General features: G+C 47.0%; 1 protein-coding gene across 12 annotated transcripts in view; it reads left to right on the top strand.

Moving 5' to 3' along the window:
- The first annotated feature begins 1,328 nt into the window (after positions 1–1,328).
- The window catches only part of CELF4 (CUGBP Elav-like family member 4), a 1,334,281-nt gene continuing 1,313,535 nt past the window's right edge, over positions 1,329–22,074 (top strand). For 7 of the 12 annotated variants that reach the window (XM_086960321.1, XM_086960314.1, XM_086960320.1 and 4 more), the window contains exon 1: positions 1,329–1,718. In XM_086960321.1, coding sequence (XP_086816447.1) covers positions 1,466–1,718 — 253 coding nt within the window. In that variant the 5' untranslated portion in view covers positions 1,329–1,465. The remainder of the gene's footprint in view (positions 1,719–22,074) is intronic. The other 5 variants (XM_086960319.1, XM_086960313.1, XM_086960317.1 and 2 more) reach the window with 1 other exon arrangement.

The raw sequence follows: 22,074 nt of genomic DNA, 5'->3' as shown, positions 1-22,074 counted from the left end.
CCCAGAAACTTTTCAGGAATGAGCTTTTTTAAGTGTGTTTTTTTGTGTAAAGTTTTATGGCGTGTCATCAACCCGCGCCAAGTTATAATCATATATACAGGATACACATATTTTCAAAGAACGGGTTAAAATAGGTCTATTGGAAACCCATATTGCAAAGATGCCTTTGCGAAATGCCGCAAAGTAACTATAAAGAGATAACGAGACAGGCTGTTTGCTATTTACAATAAAAAAGGGCTCTTGTGGGATCTCACAGTGGGAGCCAATAACGCTTTTTTGTCATGTCCACTTTCCGCCGTCTGTCTGGACATACTCGAGCGTCGCTCTTTCTGCGCTCATATCTAACACATAATAACATTTTGTGGATTCAGTAAAGATAATAACGTGGTTTGAGACTCTAACGCGGCCCGGACTCTAGGGGGAGCTATCACCTGTCACCACAAACCGAAACACGGATTTACTGCTGTGAGCGGCGTGGGTCCACTCAGAACACGGTACGTTAATGCAACGATTAAAGCGTGTCCCTGTTCTATGACCGGGAACAAACAAGTGGGCGGTCCCGCTGGACGTAAAATACTATTACTCTAGGGGAGGGGGGTTGCAGAAGCTACGGGGTACATCGTGTGCACTATGAAAGCGTGGGGTGGCTCTCACAGTGCCGTTTTCGAATAGATTTTCAGTGCGCCCGGCTTGCTGTGGCCCCGGCGGTGAGTTGTCAACATTTGTATTTCAGCGGTGACAAAGTGAGGCAAGGGACCGGCTGCTGGCTTCGGATCGGCGGGCTCAGGGGCGGCGTTATACTGTCCATGTGCGGCTGCACTGGGCAGGATTGTGAAACAAAGGGAAAATGGGGAAAGAAAGCACCTCCTTTAATCACAGCCCGCGTACGGGACGGCTTTAAAAAGCACACGGTGTTAAAACAAACATTAAAGAAAGGAAAGGCAAGGCGTGCAGAGGGTGGTGATTGGGACAACGGGGTCTCTCCCAAACGTAGCTCACTGTCCTGATATCCGTTGGAAACAAAGAAAATCTGAAAAGCAATAAATAAAAATAAAATGCATCTTGGACACACGGTGATGGTTGCTGCTGAGCAGCGCCACAGACCCCTGCTCTGCTAGCACAATGGAGGTGGACTGGCTCCCTGCCCGGTTATATTTATAGCCCAGGGCTGCTGGGAGATACCACTGCGTCTGTCCGGGGGCCGGAGAGGAGGCAGGGCGATGTGCAGAACCGTAGACTGGAGGAAGCCTCCGGGAACCCCCCCTCCAGCCTGCCAGCCACATGATCCCACCCAGCCTGTTTAAACAGAAAGGACACAGATCCTGTCTGTTCAATGTAACAAAAAAATCGCGTCCAGAGCAGGGAGCGGGAGCGTGCAGTGAGTGCATGTGTGCGGGAGCGGCGGGCAGAGGCAGGCAGAGGCAGCCAGAGCGTGCAGGCAGAGCAGGCAGACCCCGCGTCCTCTATGTATATAAAGATGGCCACGTTAGCGAACGGGCAGCCCGAGAGCAGCAACCCCGGCGCCAACGGGCACATGAACGGGCTCAGCCACAGCCCCGGCTCCACCATCCCCATGAAGGACCACGATGCCATTAAGCTCTTCATCGGGCAGATCCCGCGCAACCTGGACGAGAAGGACCTCAAGCCCCTCTTCGAGGAGTTCGGCAAGATCTACGAGCTGACCGTGCTGAAGGACAGGTTCACCGGCATGCACAAAGGTGAGCAGGACCTCCGCCGGATGCAACTTGTCATGGGAGACGACCCGGGACGGGAGACGGGGCCGGGGGACCAGAGGTGCGGGCGGGATGTGGGGAGACAACGGAGGAAGTCTAGGAGGACAATTGGGCTGTCCAGCCTGGAGAGCTGGGAGTCAGTGGGGCGAGAGCAGTGGCACTCTGTCGTTGTGGGAGGCAGGAAAGCGCTACTAAGGAGCTGTCCAGTCGAGTGGGACTGGAAGACGGGGTGAATGTGGAGCGGGAGCTGTCCACCTCAGTGCTCTGGGTGACAGCGTGAGGAGGGAAGAGGGAGCTGTCCGCTCGAGTGGTGCTGAATGTCAGGCTTCGCACCAGGGAGCTGTCCGGCCAAGTGGGGCTGGATAGCAGGAAGCGGGATGGAGCTGTCCGCCCGATTGGTCCTGAATGCCAGGGGGAAAGAAGGGAGGTGTGTGCCAGGGTGCTGCTGAATGCCAGGCTGAAAGTAGGAGTTGTTTCCCGATTAATGCTGAATGTCAGGGTGGAAGTAGGAGCTGTACTCCCGAGTGGTGCTGAATGTTACGGTGGAAGTAGGAAGTGTTTTCCTGGGTAGTGCTAAATGCCATTGTGGAAGGAAGAAATTGGTAGGCTAAGTGGTGTGGAATGGCGGGCTGGCAGTAGGGAGCGTGGTGCCTGAATGTCAGTGTGGGAGTAGTGAGCTGTGTGTGGTCCTGATAGCCAGTGTGGAAGTAGGGAGTTGTTCACCTGAGTGGTGCCTACGGTCAGGGTGGAAATAACAGCTATTCGCCGATGCTGAATGCCAGGGCGGAAGTAGGAGCTTTCCCCCTGGGTGGCTCTGAATGTCAGGATGGGATGGGCAGCTGTTCGCCCGAGTGGCGGTGTACACTAAGGTGGAAGTAGGAGCTGTTCTCCTGGGTGGAGCTGCATGCCATTGTGGAAGATAAGGAGCTGCCAGTCTAGGTGGTGAGGGATGCCGGGATGGAAGTAAGGAGCTGTGTGCACACTGTCAGAGTGGGCGAGGGAGATGTGTGTCTGGGTGGTGCTGATTGTCAGAGTGGAAGTAGGGAGCTGTTCACCTGTGTGGTGCTGAATGCCAGGGCGTAAATTGCAGCAGTCCACCGGTGCTGAATGCCTGGGTGGAAATAGGAGCAGTTCGCCTGGGTGATGCTGAATGCGAGGGTGGGAGTAGAAGAAAGTGGCCTGGGTAGTGCGGAATACCCAGGGTGCCAGTAAGAGCTGTTCCCTCGAGGGGTACCGAATGCCAGGGTGATAGTAGCAGCGGCTTGCCACGTTGGAAAGAGATAAAGTGATACTGAATACCTACCGGGGGAGGAGAGGCCAGTACTGTACTCCCTGCTGAATAGTAGGATGGAGGGAGGAAGCTGTTCTCGCGGGAGGTGAGAATGCCAGGGGAAGATGGTGAGAGAGGCCAGTCTGCAGGATGTGCTCAGTCAAGCAGACAGTGGTCCACACTTGCAGTCTTGTACAGCAGGGCCAGGGAGCTGTCTAGCCTAGTGCTACTAAAAGACGAAGCTAGAAGAGACAGCTGGCACACTATAGGTGCCAAAAGTTCGTGTGTAACAAGGAATACATCGGTGCCACTGTCTATTCTGGAAACCTGTGTGGGAGGAGGAAGTAGCTGCCACCTTTGTAGCAGCCAGACTTCAAGATGTTTTGTGTAGGTGTATGGTTCTGTAGCGCGGCAGCAGGAAGGGCTCATCCCCGCCCCCACATGGATAGTACAAGTCTGCATGAGTCAGTGGAGACACTTGTGCCCACAACAGCCGCTAGACTTCAATGTGAGCGGGAGAATACCAGCCAGGCGCACCCCTCCCCCCTTACCCCGTCTCAGTTCTGTATCAGGAGGAGGTGTGTGAAAACCTTGCTGTCCTCAAAGCGGGTTCTGAAAACTAGGTATGGGAGGAGAGCTGTCCAGGCCCGCAGTGCTGAAAGGCAGGTAGCTGTCCAGTGCCATGGTTCTGAAAGGCAGAATGTCCAGGCAGAATCAACAGAGAGCTGTCTGGATAGTGGTGCAGAGGTCAGGACCAGCGGGAACAGAGCTGTCCATGGTGCTGAAAGCCTTAATCATTAGAGATCCGTCCAGGCAGAATAAGCAGGGAGCTGTCCGGATAGTGGTGCTGAAGTCAGGGTTAGCGGGTAGGGAGCTGACCAGTTTAATGGTGCTGAAAGCCAGAATCAGTCGGGAGCTTTCCGGAAAGTGGTGCTGATGTCAGTGTCAGCAGGAAGGTAGCCGCATCACTGAATGACTGACGGCCAGAATCATCAAGGAGCTGTACAGGCCGGTTGTGCTGAAAGCCAGAATCAGTATGGGGCTATCCGGATAGCGGTGCTGAAGTCAGGAGGACGGGGGCTGTGGAGGCCCCTTGTTCTGAAGGCCATGGTCAGGCAGGGAACATGAGCTGCCCAGCCGCTGGTGCTGAATAGGAGCTGTCCCGGTTCCTAGCCCTGAAAGCCAGATCCAGCAGGGCCTGTGCCGCGTTGGTGCAGGGTTAGCGGGAGGAGAGTTGCCAGGGCCGTAGTTCTGAAAGCCATGGTCCGGGAGGGAGCTGCCCAGCTCGGGGCCCTGGAAGTCAGGGTCAGCGGGAGGGGGCTGTCCAGTTCGGGGCCCCGGAAGTCAGGGTCAGCGGGAGGGGGCTGTCCAGATAGATGGCATTTAAAGTGAGTGTCGGCAGCAAAATCCCATTTCGGGCCTCGCGTGTTAAAAGCCCGCGCGCACTGGTGGGGTGGAAAAATGATATATCTGTAAATAACTAAAATTTACGACCAGGGAGTAAAGGGGAGCACAGGGCTGAAGGTCTCGAGAGTTGCATTGCAGCAGGAGTTGTTTACGGGGGGGGGGGCAGAGAGGGGGGACGGCATTGAGAGCGCGGGAAGGATCGGTGCGCATGAGAGGGATTTAAGAGACGTTTCTACCCAGGAAGCTTGTCTCACAGAGAGTTTCCATTGCGAGCTTTTCCCACAGAGATCTCCTCGGAGAAAGCTTTCCTCGAAGAAATCTGTGCATGCAGAAAGCTTTCTTCACAGAGGGCTTCCCTCACATTGAGCTTTTTTGTTTATCGTAGAGCTTGATTTTACACATAGCTTCCCTTGTTCAGAGCTTCCCTCACAGAGAACTTTATACACAGTTTCTTCATAGAGAGATCCCTGCATACATGTTTCTTCACAGGGGGCTTGTTTCACTCAGAGGTTCCCTCGCAGAGAGCTTTCCTAACTTTCCCTTTCCTCGTAGTTGCCTATACGTGCACTACTACTAGTGGTTACACAAGGGGGGGGGGGCGGGGGGCACACTGAGCGGGACCTCTATGGATGCCACGCGACAATGTATTGATAAGGACAGAATAGGGTGGTGGGCTTTTATTTTTTGAACGGGGTCGTCGTGCTGCTCTTTCCCTTTATGACCATGCCGAGTGTTTATTTTAATTTTAGTTTTTATTGTATTTATTTTTTGGTCTGAGGAGGGTGTCGACATTATTTTCTGCTCGTGTGCAAGGCAACCATTGTGCCGACTACCCCATCTGCCATGTACTCCGCCGTATACCCCCCATAGACGCGTGCAAGATGTAAAGGCTTCGAAGGACAGCAGGTGCTAAATAGAGAACAACACTCAAGGTATAAATCAAAAGCATTCCACACGTAAAACCACGCGCACAAGAATGCATATAGGAAACAGTATTGCTAATATTAGAAAGCAACCAATCTGACGTATGAAGGTGGTTCAGTATTGATGGTGAACTTGGTAAGTGCAGGCTGCATGCAGGACTAGAAATTACTGAGTTATATAAGCTGCCTTCGGATGGTGCATTAACACGCCAGTCCATTACTGGTTTAGAGACTAGCGCCTCACAGGAAAGGCCGTTCCGTTGCCTTTGGTGCGCCAAACTTGGGACAGGGCGGTGTAATGCAGTCGAACAAGTAGAACGCGCGAATGAACTGACCGCCTCTAAGAGAGGCACTCCCGGTTTCTCACAGTGATAAGAACGAAGGTACCGGGCGGAAAACATAATGACTTGACGAGGATCACACAGGTAGGTTAATGATTGTTCTGGGATTCTAAACTCGACTTACCGAGCCTAAAGTCTGCCATGTAGCCACCAGTCCACACCTCCTTACTAAACATAGGATGAGACAAGAAAGACAGGCTCAGTGTCCGAGGGCAGTGCAGGGTTCCATCCCAACTGAAGATCAGTGCATTACATTGTGGTCGTTTTTGCATTTATTTTACCTAAAAGACAGAAGGTTTGAGCATTAATTGCATTTTGCTTAGCACAGCGGTCACCTTTGCCCTAGTTGGTGAAACTTTCAGAAAATAAAGGTCCGGGTAAATGCAAGCGACGGGCGATTGAACGGCAGAACGTGTGAAATGCTTCTCAGATCAGCAGAAATTCAGGAATATATTAACCCCCTGCTTCAGCTCTCAAAGTTCAAATTTGGTGGATTTTGAGCTGCCTGGCGTTGAGGAAAGCACGCTGCGGTGTGCCAGATCAGCAAAATAGTGGTGGAGACGAGTGGGTTTGTGGGGGGGAGTGTAATATGCGCAGTGCAGGGGGGCAGCTCTGCATGCCGCCTCCCCTCGGAAGCCCGTCGCGCTACCCCTGGCTGCTACCGGGAGCTCCGCGCCTCCGAGCTCGCTTTAAACTCCACTCGGTTCACTCTCTGACGCGTCTGATTTATTAACTAATCCTAATCATGAAAAAGTGCCCCTGGCAACTGCAAAAATGACTTGCTTGCCACAAGTGATTAATTACTATTTGGCGGGAAGCATGACAAGTCTCTCGGGGAACAAGCCTGTCGTTTTGGCTTTCTCCTTTCTTTAATCGGCAACATGGTGGAAACAGGGTTACATCCTTCATAATAAGGGGGAAAAAGAATTAAAAATATGTCCACAACCTAATTTAATAGCCACCGCGCCTGCTAGGTATCAGTGGGTGAAAAAACTCACACCATGGAGAGGCGACTAATTTCCCAGTTCAATATAGGGAAGGGTGTAGGAAAAGCTTCTCGCTGCTGCCTCCCCTGCAAGGCGCGCTGCAGAGTTGGGAAGAGTTCGGTCTACCAGCAGGCCCTTCCATGTGCCCCCATGCCCCACCACAGCCCACCCCCCAACGGTAAAATGGCTGTCTTTTAGGGATTTTTACAAAGTGACGTACGCAAAGGCTAACATTTGATATAATTAATCTTGTATACAATTTGCTCTAGTCAAAGGCGTATCTCAGTCGTTTAAGCGCGTGACAGCCTAAGGTGGGCAGCCGCGAGGGTGGGCGAGGTCAAAAAGAAGAAAGAGGGGGGGTTGGCCGTGTTGGGTAAAGAGGACAGGGGAGGACGTGTGCTCAATTTGTAACTGACATGTCAAGAATAGTGGGTTGTGATCCTTCCTTTCCCACTAGTGCAAATAGTGTGATCTCAGATAAATCACAGTGCACCCCAGTGCCTCAAATGAACTCTCTAAATACGCACAGTGCTTATAAGTAGCTGGAGCTCCTAGTGGTGAACAGTAAAGCAGAGCCAGCTTTAGGGAAGGAGAAGGTTTGGAAAGCTGGGGCTGCCAGCGACATTTTTGTTACTTGAATCCCAAAAACGTGTCACAAAATTCAGCGTTTCCTGGGAAGAGCCCTTTTTAACAGTTTTCCTGTATAGTGCTTCTGCTGCTAGCAGTGACTTCATAGCGCACCCAGTAATAGAGTGGGCCACGACTCGTCCGTCTTTGGGTGTCGGTTCTCCAGAGAATTGTGGCATCTATTGGTCATCGAGAGCAGTACGCGGGTACCTTTTCAACCCTATTACCAAGCCCAAGAAGTCTTCTTCAAGCGTAGGATGAAGGAGATGGGCCTCTGGAAGGCGACGTCTTGTGTCGTCACTCGAGTTCCACCTCGAAGTGTGGAACTGTTGGGCACGTCATGTGCCCAGGGAGTCATCCAATCCATACAGAAACTAAAGACTAACTAAAGACACAGAAACAATTATCCGTGGATGGTTGGGCTCCTAATGACTGCAACCAACGCAAGCTGAGCCATCAATCACACAAACCGCCTTCCACATATCTCTGCTCAATGGATGTCAAACTCCTTCTGCCACTTCCTGGCTGTTGCCATATAAACCTCATATGTGGCACGGATGCCCACCTGTACCTAACACCACTTAATGCACCCTGCATGCATGCCACTCCCAAAGGTGCATGCTAGCGTGACATCTAACAGCGATAGCGCAGGGCCAGTCCTTTGCGTGCCATGGCGCCTGGCACCCTCAGGCCTGGTGCGCTGCTTCCAGTGCTCCTGGGCAGGAATGGGCATGGCAGAGGCAGGTGTAGACGGTCCGCCCAGGTCCAGAGCGCCTCTAGGCTGCTCCAGCCGATCAGTGCATGCTTACTGGCTGAATTACTGGGAGGCAGGGGGGTTACTGCTCTCTGGACAGCAATAGAGCGATGCATTAGCCTCACAGCCATCCAAGGCCGCTTTAAGTGGCATTTAGTATAATATTTATCAATTAAATGCTATCTAAACACGCGTGTCCCAGCAGGTTTCAGCGGCCTTTGCGTGCTGGAGCGCGCGCAGGCGGAAGCCGGGCCTCCTCGCAGCTCCAATGCACGAGAAATGCAGCCGTTTCCAAAACTGGCATTTTCAGGAGAAGGCTTATGATGGGTGACAGGTGGAAGCCCCGGAACTGGCACTAAAGGCGCCCCTCTTCTCTCTTGGACTGGCCACTGGGGCATAAAACCCTCCCGGGTGTTCATAGAGTGCAGCTTCCACATTGACCCCGCGCTGGGCCACGAGGACTGATCATTATTATCGCAATACACACGGCAATCACGTGACAATCCATGACAAGGTGACAGTTACACCCGCGCCTGTTGTAACCGGCACAGCACACATCACACTGCACTTGGCCACAACCAGTCCACGAATGAGGGACTGATGAATGAGGCCCAACTGTTGCATTCGTGTTTCATCCCCCCACACCCGTGGGCACGGCGCGCTCACATGGCTCTCATTGCTTTAAAGGGCCCGTCTAGTGAATGGTGCGGAAAAAAGCAAACAAAGGGGCATTCTAGAACCGTGATTGTTGGTGATGTCATACTGAGGACACCCTTTGTCCTCTTCACTCGATGACCCTTGACCTGGCTTGCGTGTGTCAAACAGGTACCTGCTTCTGTTGACACAACTGAAAATGTACACTGCAAATGATCGTTTACTAAGTTCAGACTGCAGCATGCAATGTATACACCTACCTTCTACGTCACCGCTAGATTTGATGCCAACATCGGTTTTAAAAGTTCGAGGGGGCGTGACGTGCACGTGGGTGCTGAAAGGAGAGCGCACTAACAGAGCACAGGCAGAGCTGGAGGCCCGCACCCGGGTGCCTCTCCGCACAGGAGCACGGGCCCTGCCTCAGGTGTGTTTCTTTCAATAGACTGGAGAGATATCACACGCAGGCCGATGCTGGATGCAGGAAGGTGACGAAGAGCAGGAGATGGAGTAGCGCCTTGCTGCTGCAGCCGGATTCTGTAGGCGCAGATACCGGGGTACAGCCTAGGAAGTCTGCTAAAGTTGTTTGGCACGATAAACGAGCAGTCCGCACCGGGGCAGGAAGCATTCTGTACAAGATCACACGGCTCAGTGAGACGTGGTTGGAAGCGCAGGGCTCTGGCGGAAGAACACGAGGTGGTCACAGCTTGGAGACTTCCCGCTCTGGCTGTAATGCAGTGACCCGAATGATGGACCCAGGAGACTGAGGTCTGAATGAGCTCAACGTTCCTTTCCTTTCTAAGGATCAAAGCCCTGAAGCCGTGGCCTCATTGGTTAAATACCTCAGTTTTCTACACATTCACTATCCTTCTCTGTGTCCTGAATCCGCTCTGTTGTGAAACCCCCGCTACTAAGGCACAGCGCCGTGCAGAGGTGGGGGCAATGGGAGGGGCCCAAGAGTGTGGGGGAGGAGAAGGGGCTTGGGGAGGAGTGATGGATGAGTGGGGTCACCAGCTGGGGGGTCATTTAGCCGGTTACACATGGGGGAGGTGTTGCTTAAAGTGGAGCATCTTTAGTTCCTAGAAGAGGAGGAGTCTGGGAGCTTGATAGACCTGGGTGCCGGGGCCTCCCAGACCCCAGGAGAGCAGCAGCAGAAGTCTGGTGCCTTGCTTCCTTCTTCCTGTGTTCTCTTGAAGAGAGCTTGTCGAGGTTGCTGCTGTGAGTGCGGTGCAGCACATCGGACACCTTCTTGTTCTAGGGTTGCGGCTCCTTCTAGACGCACCCCTCGAGGTCTTTCTGCAGCTGTATTTTCCATACATTTTCTGATGGAATTAAAGGTCACCCAGAGCAGCACAACTGTGCTCTTGGTTTTCACACGGCTGTTTAAATGTGTTTTCAATGAACACAGGGCATTTCACAAGTCCAAGAGCGCAGCGAATCTCTCCTTTATTATGGATGTCTTACAACATTTCTCTTCATGTGTGTAAGCTTTTCATCCCTCCGGACTCCCGAACACTTCAAAATGTGCACGCGGGTGTGTGTGAGGCCACTCCACGGGTCACCTGCGAAGGGCACCTGAGAGCAGGTGTGAATGTGCGACACCCTGGTGTGGTGGAACAAAAGCTTTCAGAAGTCCAGAGAAACCTCGGTAAAGTCACAGACCTGAACCTCAAGCAGAGTTCCTGTGCTGTGCCCCGATCTGGTTGTTCTCTAGTGGTCCACCTGCCTGGCCTGGGGGGTTTCAGTCACGTTAAGAGAGGCGATTCACCGCCTCTCCTCCACAAACCCACAATTGAGCATTAGTACACGGTGTACAGGACCAGAAACTGACATACTGTAGAGTAATCACGTCTTAGTGTCAAACAGCTCCAATTTACCTGAAATAAAACATCACAAATGCCCCAATACCCTTTTGTTTTTATTTGAATCCATTCCAGCACATTTTACCTCAAAGGACAATTATTTTAATTTTAATAGCATGTTGTCCTGCTGCACAAATCCCTAAGTATAAATTCAGCAAGCACAACAAGTTCATTGTAAAGGGTGGAGCTGACTGAAGAAGCAAGGGGGCTCTCTACAGATCACAAGAAAGGAAGAAGTGAGCACAGCCAGGGGTCTTTGCTAGAGTGTAGGTGGGAGTAGACGTCACGGTTTGATGGGAAGGTATGGGGTGAATGAAAAAAGAAACACCCCTCCACATAGGCTCCAGTGCTGTCGTTTGGCGAGCAACCCAACTGGTCTGTAATTAGAGATTGTTGGATACAGATTTGAACTTTTTGAGCATTTCGGATTGCTGAAAATACTTTGACACAGCACCTACCCCTGGCATGTCTTCTCCCTTCAGATCTAACATGAGCTTCGATTGGAATTCCATAGAGCATATTATCAAGCCCATTATCACCACTTTAGCGGCAGTTTCCTGCCGATAAAGTGACGCTAATTGTATCTCCCAGGCTTGATAATATGCCCCTAAGTTGTTTCGAATCAGGTTAAATGGGGCCACAGGTAGTCTATGGATTACTGATTTATACTTTTCGACACAGGGCAATCACTTGACTTTCCACCACTTTGGCAGCGAATTTCTGATATTGCAGCGAGTTAGCCTGAAATGTTCCCGTTAGAGACCTAATCTAATACATAGCATTGAGAACATGTTTAGGGTTTTTATATTTCATTCAGTGTTATTGATGTTTTTTTCTCGGATGAGATTGCCTTGTAGTGTTGGTTTGTCTCCTCTTGGCTTCGTGCCCGTGCAAAATATTCTTCTGGGGCCGAGGCAGGCTCTGAGTGCTGCGGTGGAAGCCTCCACCGCCGTCTCCTCGTGAGAGAGTGACAGCTTGTGTGACAGATCCCGCATGTGAACACAGAATGCTGTTGTCAACCAATCAGATTTCAACAGGACCCTTTTCTAATTAAGCGCGGTGCTGACAGCAGATAATTGCATTTGAGTTAGACATGGCATGCTCGTGGCACAGGCTGCGATGGAAATTAGAGGCAAACACCCAAGGTAAAGATATAGATAAGAACGATATGGAATTAAATCCACTAACTGTAGTGTTTATTTTTCATGCATGTGTGTTTGTCTAGGGAGAGGGAGAGAGAGGAGGACGAGAGAGAGAGGGAGAGAGGAAGAGAGAGGAATAGAGATAGGGGGGCAGAAACAGAAAAAGATAAAGTATGGCCTAGAGATAGGGGGATATAATGAGGTAAGCAAAGAAAGTGAGAGGACAATGGAGGAGAGAGAGAGAAAAGCAAAGAAAATAGTAAAAGAAAGAGGCAGCGATGTAGAGACAAAAAAGGATAAAGATGCCAAGTGAATGGAGAGAGGAAGGGTGAAAATCTAAGAGAAAGAGTGAAAGGATGATATAGATAAAGAAGGAAAATAAAGAGAAAGAGGAGGAAAAAGAGAAAGAGAAAAAGAAAGAGACTGGGAAGAGAAGAAAAAGAGAAAGAGGGAGAAGGATTAGAAGGAAAAAAAAGAGAAAGAGAAAGGAGAAAGAAAAAGAAAGCGATACTAAGAAAGAGAGGATGAGAAAGACAAGCAGAGAGCTAAAGAGAATGAGCAATAGAAAGGGAAAGAGGAATCAGAGGAGAAAAGGAATGAGAAAAAGGATAAGAAAGCGATAAAGAACAAAAGAGGGACACCAAGACCAAGACAAAGAGTGTGAGAGAGAGAATGAGAAAAAGAGGAAAGGATATAGAGAGGGAGTGTGTGTGTGTTTCTGTTTGTGGGTCTGTGTGAGTGCATGTTTGAGAGAGAGAGAAAATGATCCATATAAAAATAAACGGACAGAAAGATAAGCAAAAGTGATGGGTGAGTGAAGCAGAACAAAGAGAAAAAGAGAAAAAAATACTGTGGGGCCGAATTACCCATAAAGTATGCAACACAGTGCAGCAGGGCAGGATGCTGCACTGCGCTGAGGGAATGGGCGAGAGGTCCAAGCATGATATCTATTAAGGTATGACGCTTTTCACTTCGCTCCCTGCACTGGCGAACATGAGGCTGTGTAGCGCCAACGCAGGCTCCCTTGCACCGGGGTGCAGCGGTTCCTGTATTACGAGTAGCTTCGTTTTTATGCAGAAAGGGGCGCCTTCTTCCACAAAAACAATCCTTTGAGGCACATTCCTCTTTGCAAGAGTCCTTTAAAATGGAGCACACACGGAGAGAGGACGTAATGAGGAGAAATAAAGATACTACTCCTCCTTCTGCCTCTGTCGGGTAGGCACACCATTTTGGCGCAAACTCAGGTTTATGAGTCTTTGCAAATCTGGGTTTGCATCAAAATACATGGGCGTATACATGGGAACAAGTATGCTCCACCCATGTAATGCCTACTCTATGTAAAGTAATGCATGGCAGCACTATGTGCTATCTTGTGTTACTTTGCATTTCCTAAGTCAGGCAAAGTGGCTTTGTGTGGCATGGCAAATCCCACTTACTGACTTGTGTTGCCTTGTGATGACTTGCGTCACGCAAGCACAACACAATTCCTTAGTAATTTGACCCCACAGTATGTACCCGAGTTTATTGTATATTATTACAGGCATTTCTATGGTCAGGAGGCTCCATCCAGAAACATGCTGACTAGTATTAGGTTTCTCTCTGTCTAAAGGGTAACTTATTTTTTAACATGGTTCTATCAGCTTGTGCGTTGATTAAGTAACAAACTTTAGTGGAACGTGCGCGGTATCACCTTTTCATTCATTCCTGAAGTATTCGTGGTTTATTGTGTAGAACAAACCCTGGAAAAGCGCTATGAAAGGAAATGTCAGACCTGATGCACACGTTGCCAATGAACCAGACCCGACACCAGAGTCCCTCACACTGACAAGGACAACTATACCTGATGTTATTCAGAATATGTTTTATTTAATCTATTGGACATAGAAGAGTTGTGTGTCTTTTTACAAGTTTCTTCATGGAAAATAGCACAAAGCCAAGTTCACTGGAGACAGAAGCCAAGGGCCATGGAAGGGGAGGTGTATAATATTTAATATAATTCACATTTGTAAAGCGCACAATCACCCATAAGGGTCTCTAGGCACTGGGGGCCGTCGGGAAAATTAACAAAGCTATTGCCCAGAGTCACATGGTGGTGGGCTAACCTGCTGCCAGAGCCAGGGATTGAACCGTGATCCTCAGATTCCAGAGTCAGTCGCCCTAGCCACAGCGCCATACCTCGATGCTCTGCAGAGGGTGGTTGGTGTCCAGTTGACCTGTAAAATGGCACAAAACAAAACACCAAACACAAGGAGCAGCTGTGGAATGGGAGAACAAGACAAGGGCGGTTAGGATTGCCTGTCTGTTCTGACCAGGATGTGTGGCTTGTGCAAAATGGCGACTTTACAGTTTCTGTCTAAATTCTGAAGTCAATTTGCAGAGTTTAAGGATTTTCAGAGGCTGCTGCTATAGGATTTAGAAAATGTCCACCGAGAGCACACATTTGAGCCAGCTTTGGGGGTTACTAGGTGTAAGTATGACGCTTGTAAAGATACCCACCATAGGCAACACCATATATGCAACAGAAACAACTTGAAAAGCCATAATGAAACTTTCAATAAGTGATTACCTAAACCTACTGTGCCTGCAGAACAGTAGGTTTGTAAATCAGTTTAGATCATTACAGTAAAAAGAGCGGTCATCTTACATATAGGGGAACACTTTCTAACCAACAGAACAATTGCACACCGCAGTGCCGTCTATCTCGTGTGCTTGAGAATCATATTTTTGCAATATTTGTCATGCATCGATGGTTGCATCTGTATTATGATTGCTCGCGTCCACAGCGGAGAATTAGAGTAATTTGTCTAGGCAACTGTTGGGTGCAGCCTTGCTTAAAGTAATTATTGGGCCATCAAAATGCCACCTCCGTCTCTAATCCTATAGGTAAGAGTATATTTTCATGTGCATAACCCACCACAGATCTGTTAGGAAGAGATAATAATCATGTTTGTGTGAAAGGGTGGGGCAAATTTAGGTCTTCTGCCAAACCAGTGGTAGATAGTTGAATTACGTATGTTTTGGAGGCAGGCTCCTGCGTGGAAGCCGGACACAACCCTCTGTGCGGGGGACACCGTGCAGTGTCAGTGGTGCAGGCATTGGAGTAATGTGCGACATAATGACACTCATGACATGCTCAGGTTGATTATGATTGTGTTTCAGATAAGCTTCAGTGGCCAAGCGGTCTGTTTACTTACGGAAATGCCATCTCTTGATATTGCAATCGCTATGGGAAAATATCTGAAAGCCTTTAAAGATTTTACAAAGGAGAAATTCAAGGAGGGGCATCGATCTTAATTTATTTTAGGCCTTTCCCATTAATGTGAGTTTTTAATAGTTTTAGGTGCATTTATAAACTGTATATAATGAATTATGATTGTACGAGGATGCCATTTTACAAAAGTGTTTTATTAGTAAATTATTTGCTATAGAATTTATATTGTCTCCGTTACTTGGGTTCCTATTGTGTTTAAAGGCTATGGTCTAAATAAACAAAGTTTTCTCTTTCTCAAATGGAGGGTGCATTGAATATATAATAACCTCTTAGAACAACCCTAGAATTTTCAAATGGAAAAGTTCCTTGATTCACCAACCTGTCCAGTCCTGATTTTTTACAACTATTAATAGCAACCGATGCTCTGTGTGTCATGCTACTGGGATAGCTGCACACACGTCAGCAGCAATGTAGCACAATGGACGAGGGCATCACAAATACGTTTTGTCACTATCAAGGATACAATATCAGTATACATTCTAAATTATTTTTAGGCTATAAAGAAAACCATGTGACCTCGCAGGTTGTTTAATGTTCTAGGAATTGCTAGAGTTCATGACAGTCTCATGACAGTCTGTGTGTGCTTCCAGTTCAGGGGAGGTCTACACTGATTGGCTGAAAGCCACATTGGACTGACTGCACCCCTGGGGGTTGATTGCAGTAAAGCATCCAGTGATGACGATATGGCGACGAGGAACACCCCTGGCATATTTTGCACCGCAATGTATTAAAGGCACTGAGGTATTCCCTTCAGAGGAAAAGAAAGACTATAATAGACGGGTGCGTAGAACATTTTGACACTTCTGACGTGGATGAACTGTGGCCATTGCACCTGAAGAGGGCGGGGCTTGTATATGGAAAGGCTTAATTAAGTGGGCTGACATCATGGTGTCTTTTATTTGCATAAAAAAACAACAGAAAAGGCACTTTTTTAGTGTTGTATTTCTTTATTGCGTATTCAAACAATTTAAACAGTTTGACAAACAGATAAAATAAGGGTGAACATATATCGTTCCTGGGTATACATGCATAATAATTCCAAACGTGTGATGTGTCTCCAAAAAGTCTTGGCACATTAATCCTAAGCATAACAGGCCTCCACTGCAGTCTATACATGGGGTGGTAACAGAGATTGAGAAGGGTATGGGGGGACCATAAACAAAGAGAGAAACAGAAGAAAGGGGAGGGGTATGTGTAAAGTACAACTTAACGTCTAGTAAACAGGCCACTAGAACTGATCATGTCAGGTGCATTGTATTCTGATATTTGAAAAAAAAAGTATAAAAAAAAGAAGCATTCAGTGATATTGACCGTGGTTTGAAATACTCGGACTCCTAAAGCGAACTCTTCTTACAAAACAAATCCAGATTTTAACACATTTGCAAATGGTGCGCATCTGCATTGTCTTGAGCTTCCCATTGCCAGTGAGACCTGTTACATTTCCCTTAATCTGAAGGAGCCCATATACGCACAGCTGCGGCCCCTCCTCCGGAGCCCTGTCCCTCCATAGGTAACCCACAGAGTTTTTGATACACCTGTCCATTTACTGACATAGCGGTCCATTTACTGAAATATCTGTCCTTTTACTGAAATATCGGTCCATTTACTGAAATATCTGTCCTTTTACTGAAATATCGGTCCATATACTGAAATATCGGTCCATTTATTGAAATATCTGTCCATTTACTAAAATATCTGTCAATTTACTGAAATATCTGTCCATTTACTGAAATTAAATATCTGTCCGTTTAGGGAAATATCTGTCCATTTACTGAAATAACTAGAAATATGTCGCACGACGGAAGTAGACAAGATGGGGACTTCAGGAAACTAAGTGGTGCATTGTTATCAAGAATGTGGGAGGTAGTGGTTAATTTGTGTAAAAAGAAGTGCCGGGACTCTGCCAGGAGGCAGCTTGCACCAGCCATATTGGTCCTTCTAGCGCCGCCTATTACAAACCCAACTACTAACCATGAAGCCCTACACGTGGGGAGAGAGAAAGCGGTGTACCGTGTAGTTCTGCCGTGTGCCGAGCAACCGAAACCACCGGCTCAAATTAAGCACCGCTAATTAATTAGACTAGAACATGACGCTAAATGACAGTGAGATCCGTGCGTCGGTTTGGGCAGTATATAAAGTAACCGTGGTGATTTTGCAATGCATACCTTCTACCCGGCTCCCTAGTCACTTCAGTGAATCTGGCTGAGTGTCAAGGTGTGTAGACATGGGATGCGCGTATCTACACCTAACAAAGAGGACAGAACTGGACAAAGCATTACAACACACCTGATATTCTGTTATTTAAGTCCTTCATTGCTAAAAGTTGGGGCCATGTCATATCCCACAATAAAGTTACGGACATTGCTCTTTCTTGATGTGAACACATCTTTCCAAAACTTGATTCCGAGCACACAGTAATTAATCTCCGGCATTGACATACTCTCTTTCGGAGCCTAGGGTACTGTGTTTGTAAACACAGCTTTTTAAACGTCGCCTTCCATGCTGCAGTATAGGGGGTCTTGCAGGTGTCCACGTCACCAGAACAAAACCTCATGCATGCCACCGCAGAGATGCATTCATTTAAAGATGACCCCAGCGCAGTGCATTTTTGTAAACACACATTTTTCTATAGGACAAGTGCTAAGGAAAATATTCATCGGGGCAAGCGACACTTGTTCCAGTGACAAATTAACAGCAGCGCGACTGGATTTAACTTGAAGTCTTTTACAAATAGTCTAGTGACACTTTTCACCATCTGCAGAGATGCTCTTGGAGCTATTTCAAATATGAAATGTATTATTTCTTTGTCAGGTTAGTGAATTGCTTAATTTTCATAGGTTTGAGAGCCAGAATTGCATCCTGTGAATGAGGGTGTCATGTCCAACAGGGGCCACCTCGGGTGCAAGGAAGGGCGCCCCGGACGGATAGACAGGAAGAGTGAAAAGGAACATTTGAAGCATCTGCCACTGAACCCCCCTGGAGACCGTTTCTGACAAGGAGGGAGATTTTTTGTCTTTATTACTAAGACATGTTTTCAATTAAAAGTTGCCAGTGAAGAGAAAGCAGGGCCCCCATATCGTAACTAGCAACACTGCTTAGATTGAAACTGAAACCATTCCAACAGGGCGCCCTTTGTGCCACTGCTATCAAGCTTCCTAGGTCAAAACTGAGCTGCATCCACATGTTGCTGCAGATGTCTGCCCACGTGGCACTGCATTGTGATACAGCTCTGAAAGGGAGGCATCTCTCTGCGACATGGAGCTGCCCGACTGAGTGCAGGCAAGAAGCTGAGCAAATGGATTCTTTATAGAACTTTGAAATTGTGCTGGGCTGTATTCAGTATTTATTTTTGTAAAAAAAAAAAAGTGCCAGGACCCTTATCAGGAGGCCACTGCAGCCTGCACCACCCAATTACCCTACAAGCAGTACCGACAATCAATCAATAAATAAATCAGGGGTTTATTAAGCGCAGCTACTCACCCAAGAGGGTCTCAAGGCACTGGAGGGGGGGCACAGCGCCCTGTGAGTTCACGGCGATTCGTCGAAGAGCCAGGTTTTGAGGTCCTTCATGAACCGGCACAACTACTGACCATCACAAATGCGACAATTCATACCATTCCAGGTCATCCAAAGCTATAAGAATGACTTGGATGCAGAACCTAGTCATTTTTATTTATGCTGAATTATTGAACAACTGTTGTTGTGCTTATCTCAATATGATAGGAGCAGCGCTACCATGTGGCGTTCTATCACAAGTACTGGTGTTGAAAATAAAGTGCTGGTGCTGAGCACAGGAAACCACCGGCACAAATTAGGCACTGGCTGTAATACACTCGAACGATAGAGGGTTTTCAGACACACATGAATGTGAATCTTTAGTAAACAAGACTAGGTTACAAATAAATAAAAAAGGAGAATATTACCACATTAACACTTATGACAACCCCCTGCTCACTAGTTCTCAAGGCAATGCATTAACCTGTCAGCCATGTTACTGCACAAGTTGCGAGCCTCCTTTCATTGTCAGAAATAAAGATTAGGATGGTTCTGAACATTTTAAATGATTACTTTAAATTCCTGACATGAATCTTTAAACCGCCAACAACATATATACACACGTGGTATTTGCCATAAATGAAATAATGCTGAACACTGACAAAGGCAACCACGAAGATGCTGTGAGTTATGCATGGTAAACGAGATTCAAAGTAAATATTTCAAGATTGTCCCCTTAAGACCCAAATGAATCGCATCGCATTAGCTAATGGAATTCACCTAATCAAACAGTCCCGTGACCAACTGCGTTTCGAGGCAAGGGAAAGCGCGTTCAATGCTAGCCAAGATACTGAGTAAAACCAATGTTTGTGTATTAGAAAAAGAAGTCTCCAGGCTACAAACCTGACGTCTTCAAGGCAACCAAACGAAGGTGAAATAAAAACACACATTTACAAAGCTTTTTTGTATGAAAAAGATTACCAGGAGTAAGCTCACAGAAAGCACAGGAGTAAGGCACATCTACTGACAGAGTAACCTTCGCCAATCGGTCGCAAGGATACAGAATATTAGAATCCTCATTATGTTTATATTTCACTAGCTTACCCAGCTAACCGCTGGCTGGGGAGACAAACACTTTCTAGTGGCAACCCCCAGGCTGTGGAACTCACTTCCCCTGTCCATCAAAACCAGTCCCACACTCATCCTCGTCCGTAAACTACTGAAAACCTGGTTATTCAATCAATGATTCATCTGGTAGTTCTTCATCCCAGGCAGTCTGATATGCGCCGAGACACCCTCGGGTATTTGTGCGCAATAAAAATCTCAAAAACATAAACATAAACATAAATATAACTAACTTGTCGACTAAACATATAGAGCCTAATGGCACCCCATATGTGTGTCATTTACAACATTATCCTGATTGGTGACTTCAAACAGCAGATAGGATCAAACTAAACCACCGATTGCTCAATGAATGGATGGATCAATCCACTGTGCTCTTTAGACACCACACTCTCAGTGGTACAAATAATGTGCGTTATCAATCAGTTTAACACAAGGCCACCATCTTTGAAGGTAATACAGAGGTTATTGGGTCATTTTATGAGTTTTAGCCCATACAATAATACTGATGAGGAATGGGTGGCCGCTAAATGTACAAGTGACCATCACCTGATCTGAAGAGCTAAGTGTAGGGTAACAAGAAACATATACTATTATTTCAAGGTTTGTGGATAATACCTTACCTAATTGTGGAGAATATATTTCACTCTGGTAACTATGATTCTGGGTATCATTTGCACACTTAGAATTGCTTTTTGTTTTCAAGAAGTCCATCTCACTGAGAATACCTTCAGATATCTTTGGCATGGTAATTGCTAGTTTACCCAGAGAGATGGCGTTTAGGAACAGTTGCATTACAGCAGATATGTTCACTTGTAGTTGTATGTCAGGGTATTGTTGACAAATTATCAAAAGCCAAAAATATCAAATTTCATAAATAACGTGTTCAAAATATTGATTACGAAACATCACCGCACTGGGTGTAGATTTTCTAATTTTAACCCTTATAAGACAATACTTTTTTTAAATGGTACTTAGGACATAATATGTTTATCATAAGACATGTGACCCACAATATTCTTTTATTAAAGCCTTTTGGCCCTGATAAACATATACCCAAAGCCTGCTGAGAATGGAAGAATAGGTGAGAGCAACTGATGAAATCATCTCCAAAGAAATCTTATAGGGAGTAGGAGGAGAGTCGCCTTGTGGCGGGATCTGTCAAATAAGCTGTTGCATGAGCTAAAGTACTGCTGATTAATCTGCATTTGGGCATCAAAGTCAAATTACATGCATAAGTCGATATCCTATGCATGGTCGAATCCATCCTAGATTTTCAGGGTAACCACCTGGAATACATTTAATGGCTTAAGATCTAAAGAGGAATCTTTAAGATAGAGAGCGGTTAACCTGAAAACCCAATATGAGCCTTACCCTTATGTAACAACCTTAGTCACCAATGACTGAAATATTACGCGACCCACTCTATGACAGTGCTTTTAGATTTAAGAGGAATATCTTTAGTAGCAAATTTCTCTATCACATGCTGCAAGAACATACTTTATTGAATAACACTTGTAAGGTCAAAGAGCACCCCAATTACCACGAAGCAACCAACTATCAGAGATTCATGTTTCCCAGGTAACCAGTGTTGAAGCTGTTAAACCACCACTGCCTTACCCTATTCACTGATCTCCTGTTTCTGCAGTTTAATAATAGATATCATGACTCCATGGTTTTAAAGTTCCTCCCATCTTTGATTCCCTTTCTGAGCTCAGCCTTTGGCTTCACCTCTGCAGCAGAGACACAGAAAAATGCCAGACCAGGTGGCCATTTATTCCTGTAAAATTAGGGCCTGTTAATTAGCGGATAATGACACAATTTGAATGTCTGGAAATTTTTTAACCTCCCACTTCCCGATTCACTAATACGCGAGCAATGTAATATACTGCCTTGTAAAAGAGTGCTCAATCATTCGACTAATTGCGGATTTATATTGTCCTTTGCAAACATTTGGAGGGTGATTCACATCAAATTATATTATGCCATATGCCAGCTTGGCAGCCTCTACGTGTATATGCATGCCATTCGATGGAAGAATTTACAGGCACAATGCGGAGTATCCTGTCGTTGCATTCATATTCCATCATGTCTTATTTTACAACGCGTGCACATTTGGGAACGTCGAGAGCCCAGAACCGTCTTATTCGCGAAGCGTATCTCTGTTGCATTTGTTGCTGTCTTGTTAATGTATGCATCATTTAGCATGACTGTGTATTCTTTGCTTCCAGTCCTCGGCTGTTGATTAGATGCATGTTTACTTTGCACACAGTCCATAGAATCCATCTCTGAGTAGACTGCCTGAGCAATATATTGACACTGACACAGTTTACTGCACCGCTCAGCTGCACAGAGAGGATGCTGCAATGTATGCGAAGAGCTGCACGCGCATCTCCAAGCGTATCTTACACATGCAATGGATGGCAGGCTTCCTTACAAACAAAAGGCATTGTTAAAACCAACATTTAACACTCACCTCTCCATAGG

Source organism: Lissotriton vulgaris, chromosome 3_1, assembly GCF_964263255.1.
Source record: "Lissotriton vulgaris chromosome 3_1, aLisVul1.2, whole genome shotgun sequence".
Lineage (NCBI taxonomy): Eukaryota > Metazoa > Chordata > Amphibia > Caudata > Salamandridae > Lissotriton > Lissotriton vulgaris.
This window is presented reverse-complemented; position numbering and strand designations above follow the sequence as displayed.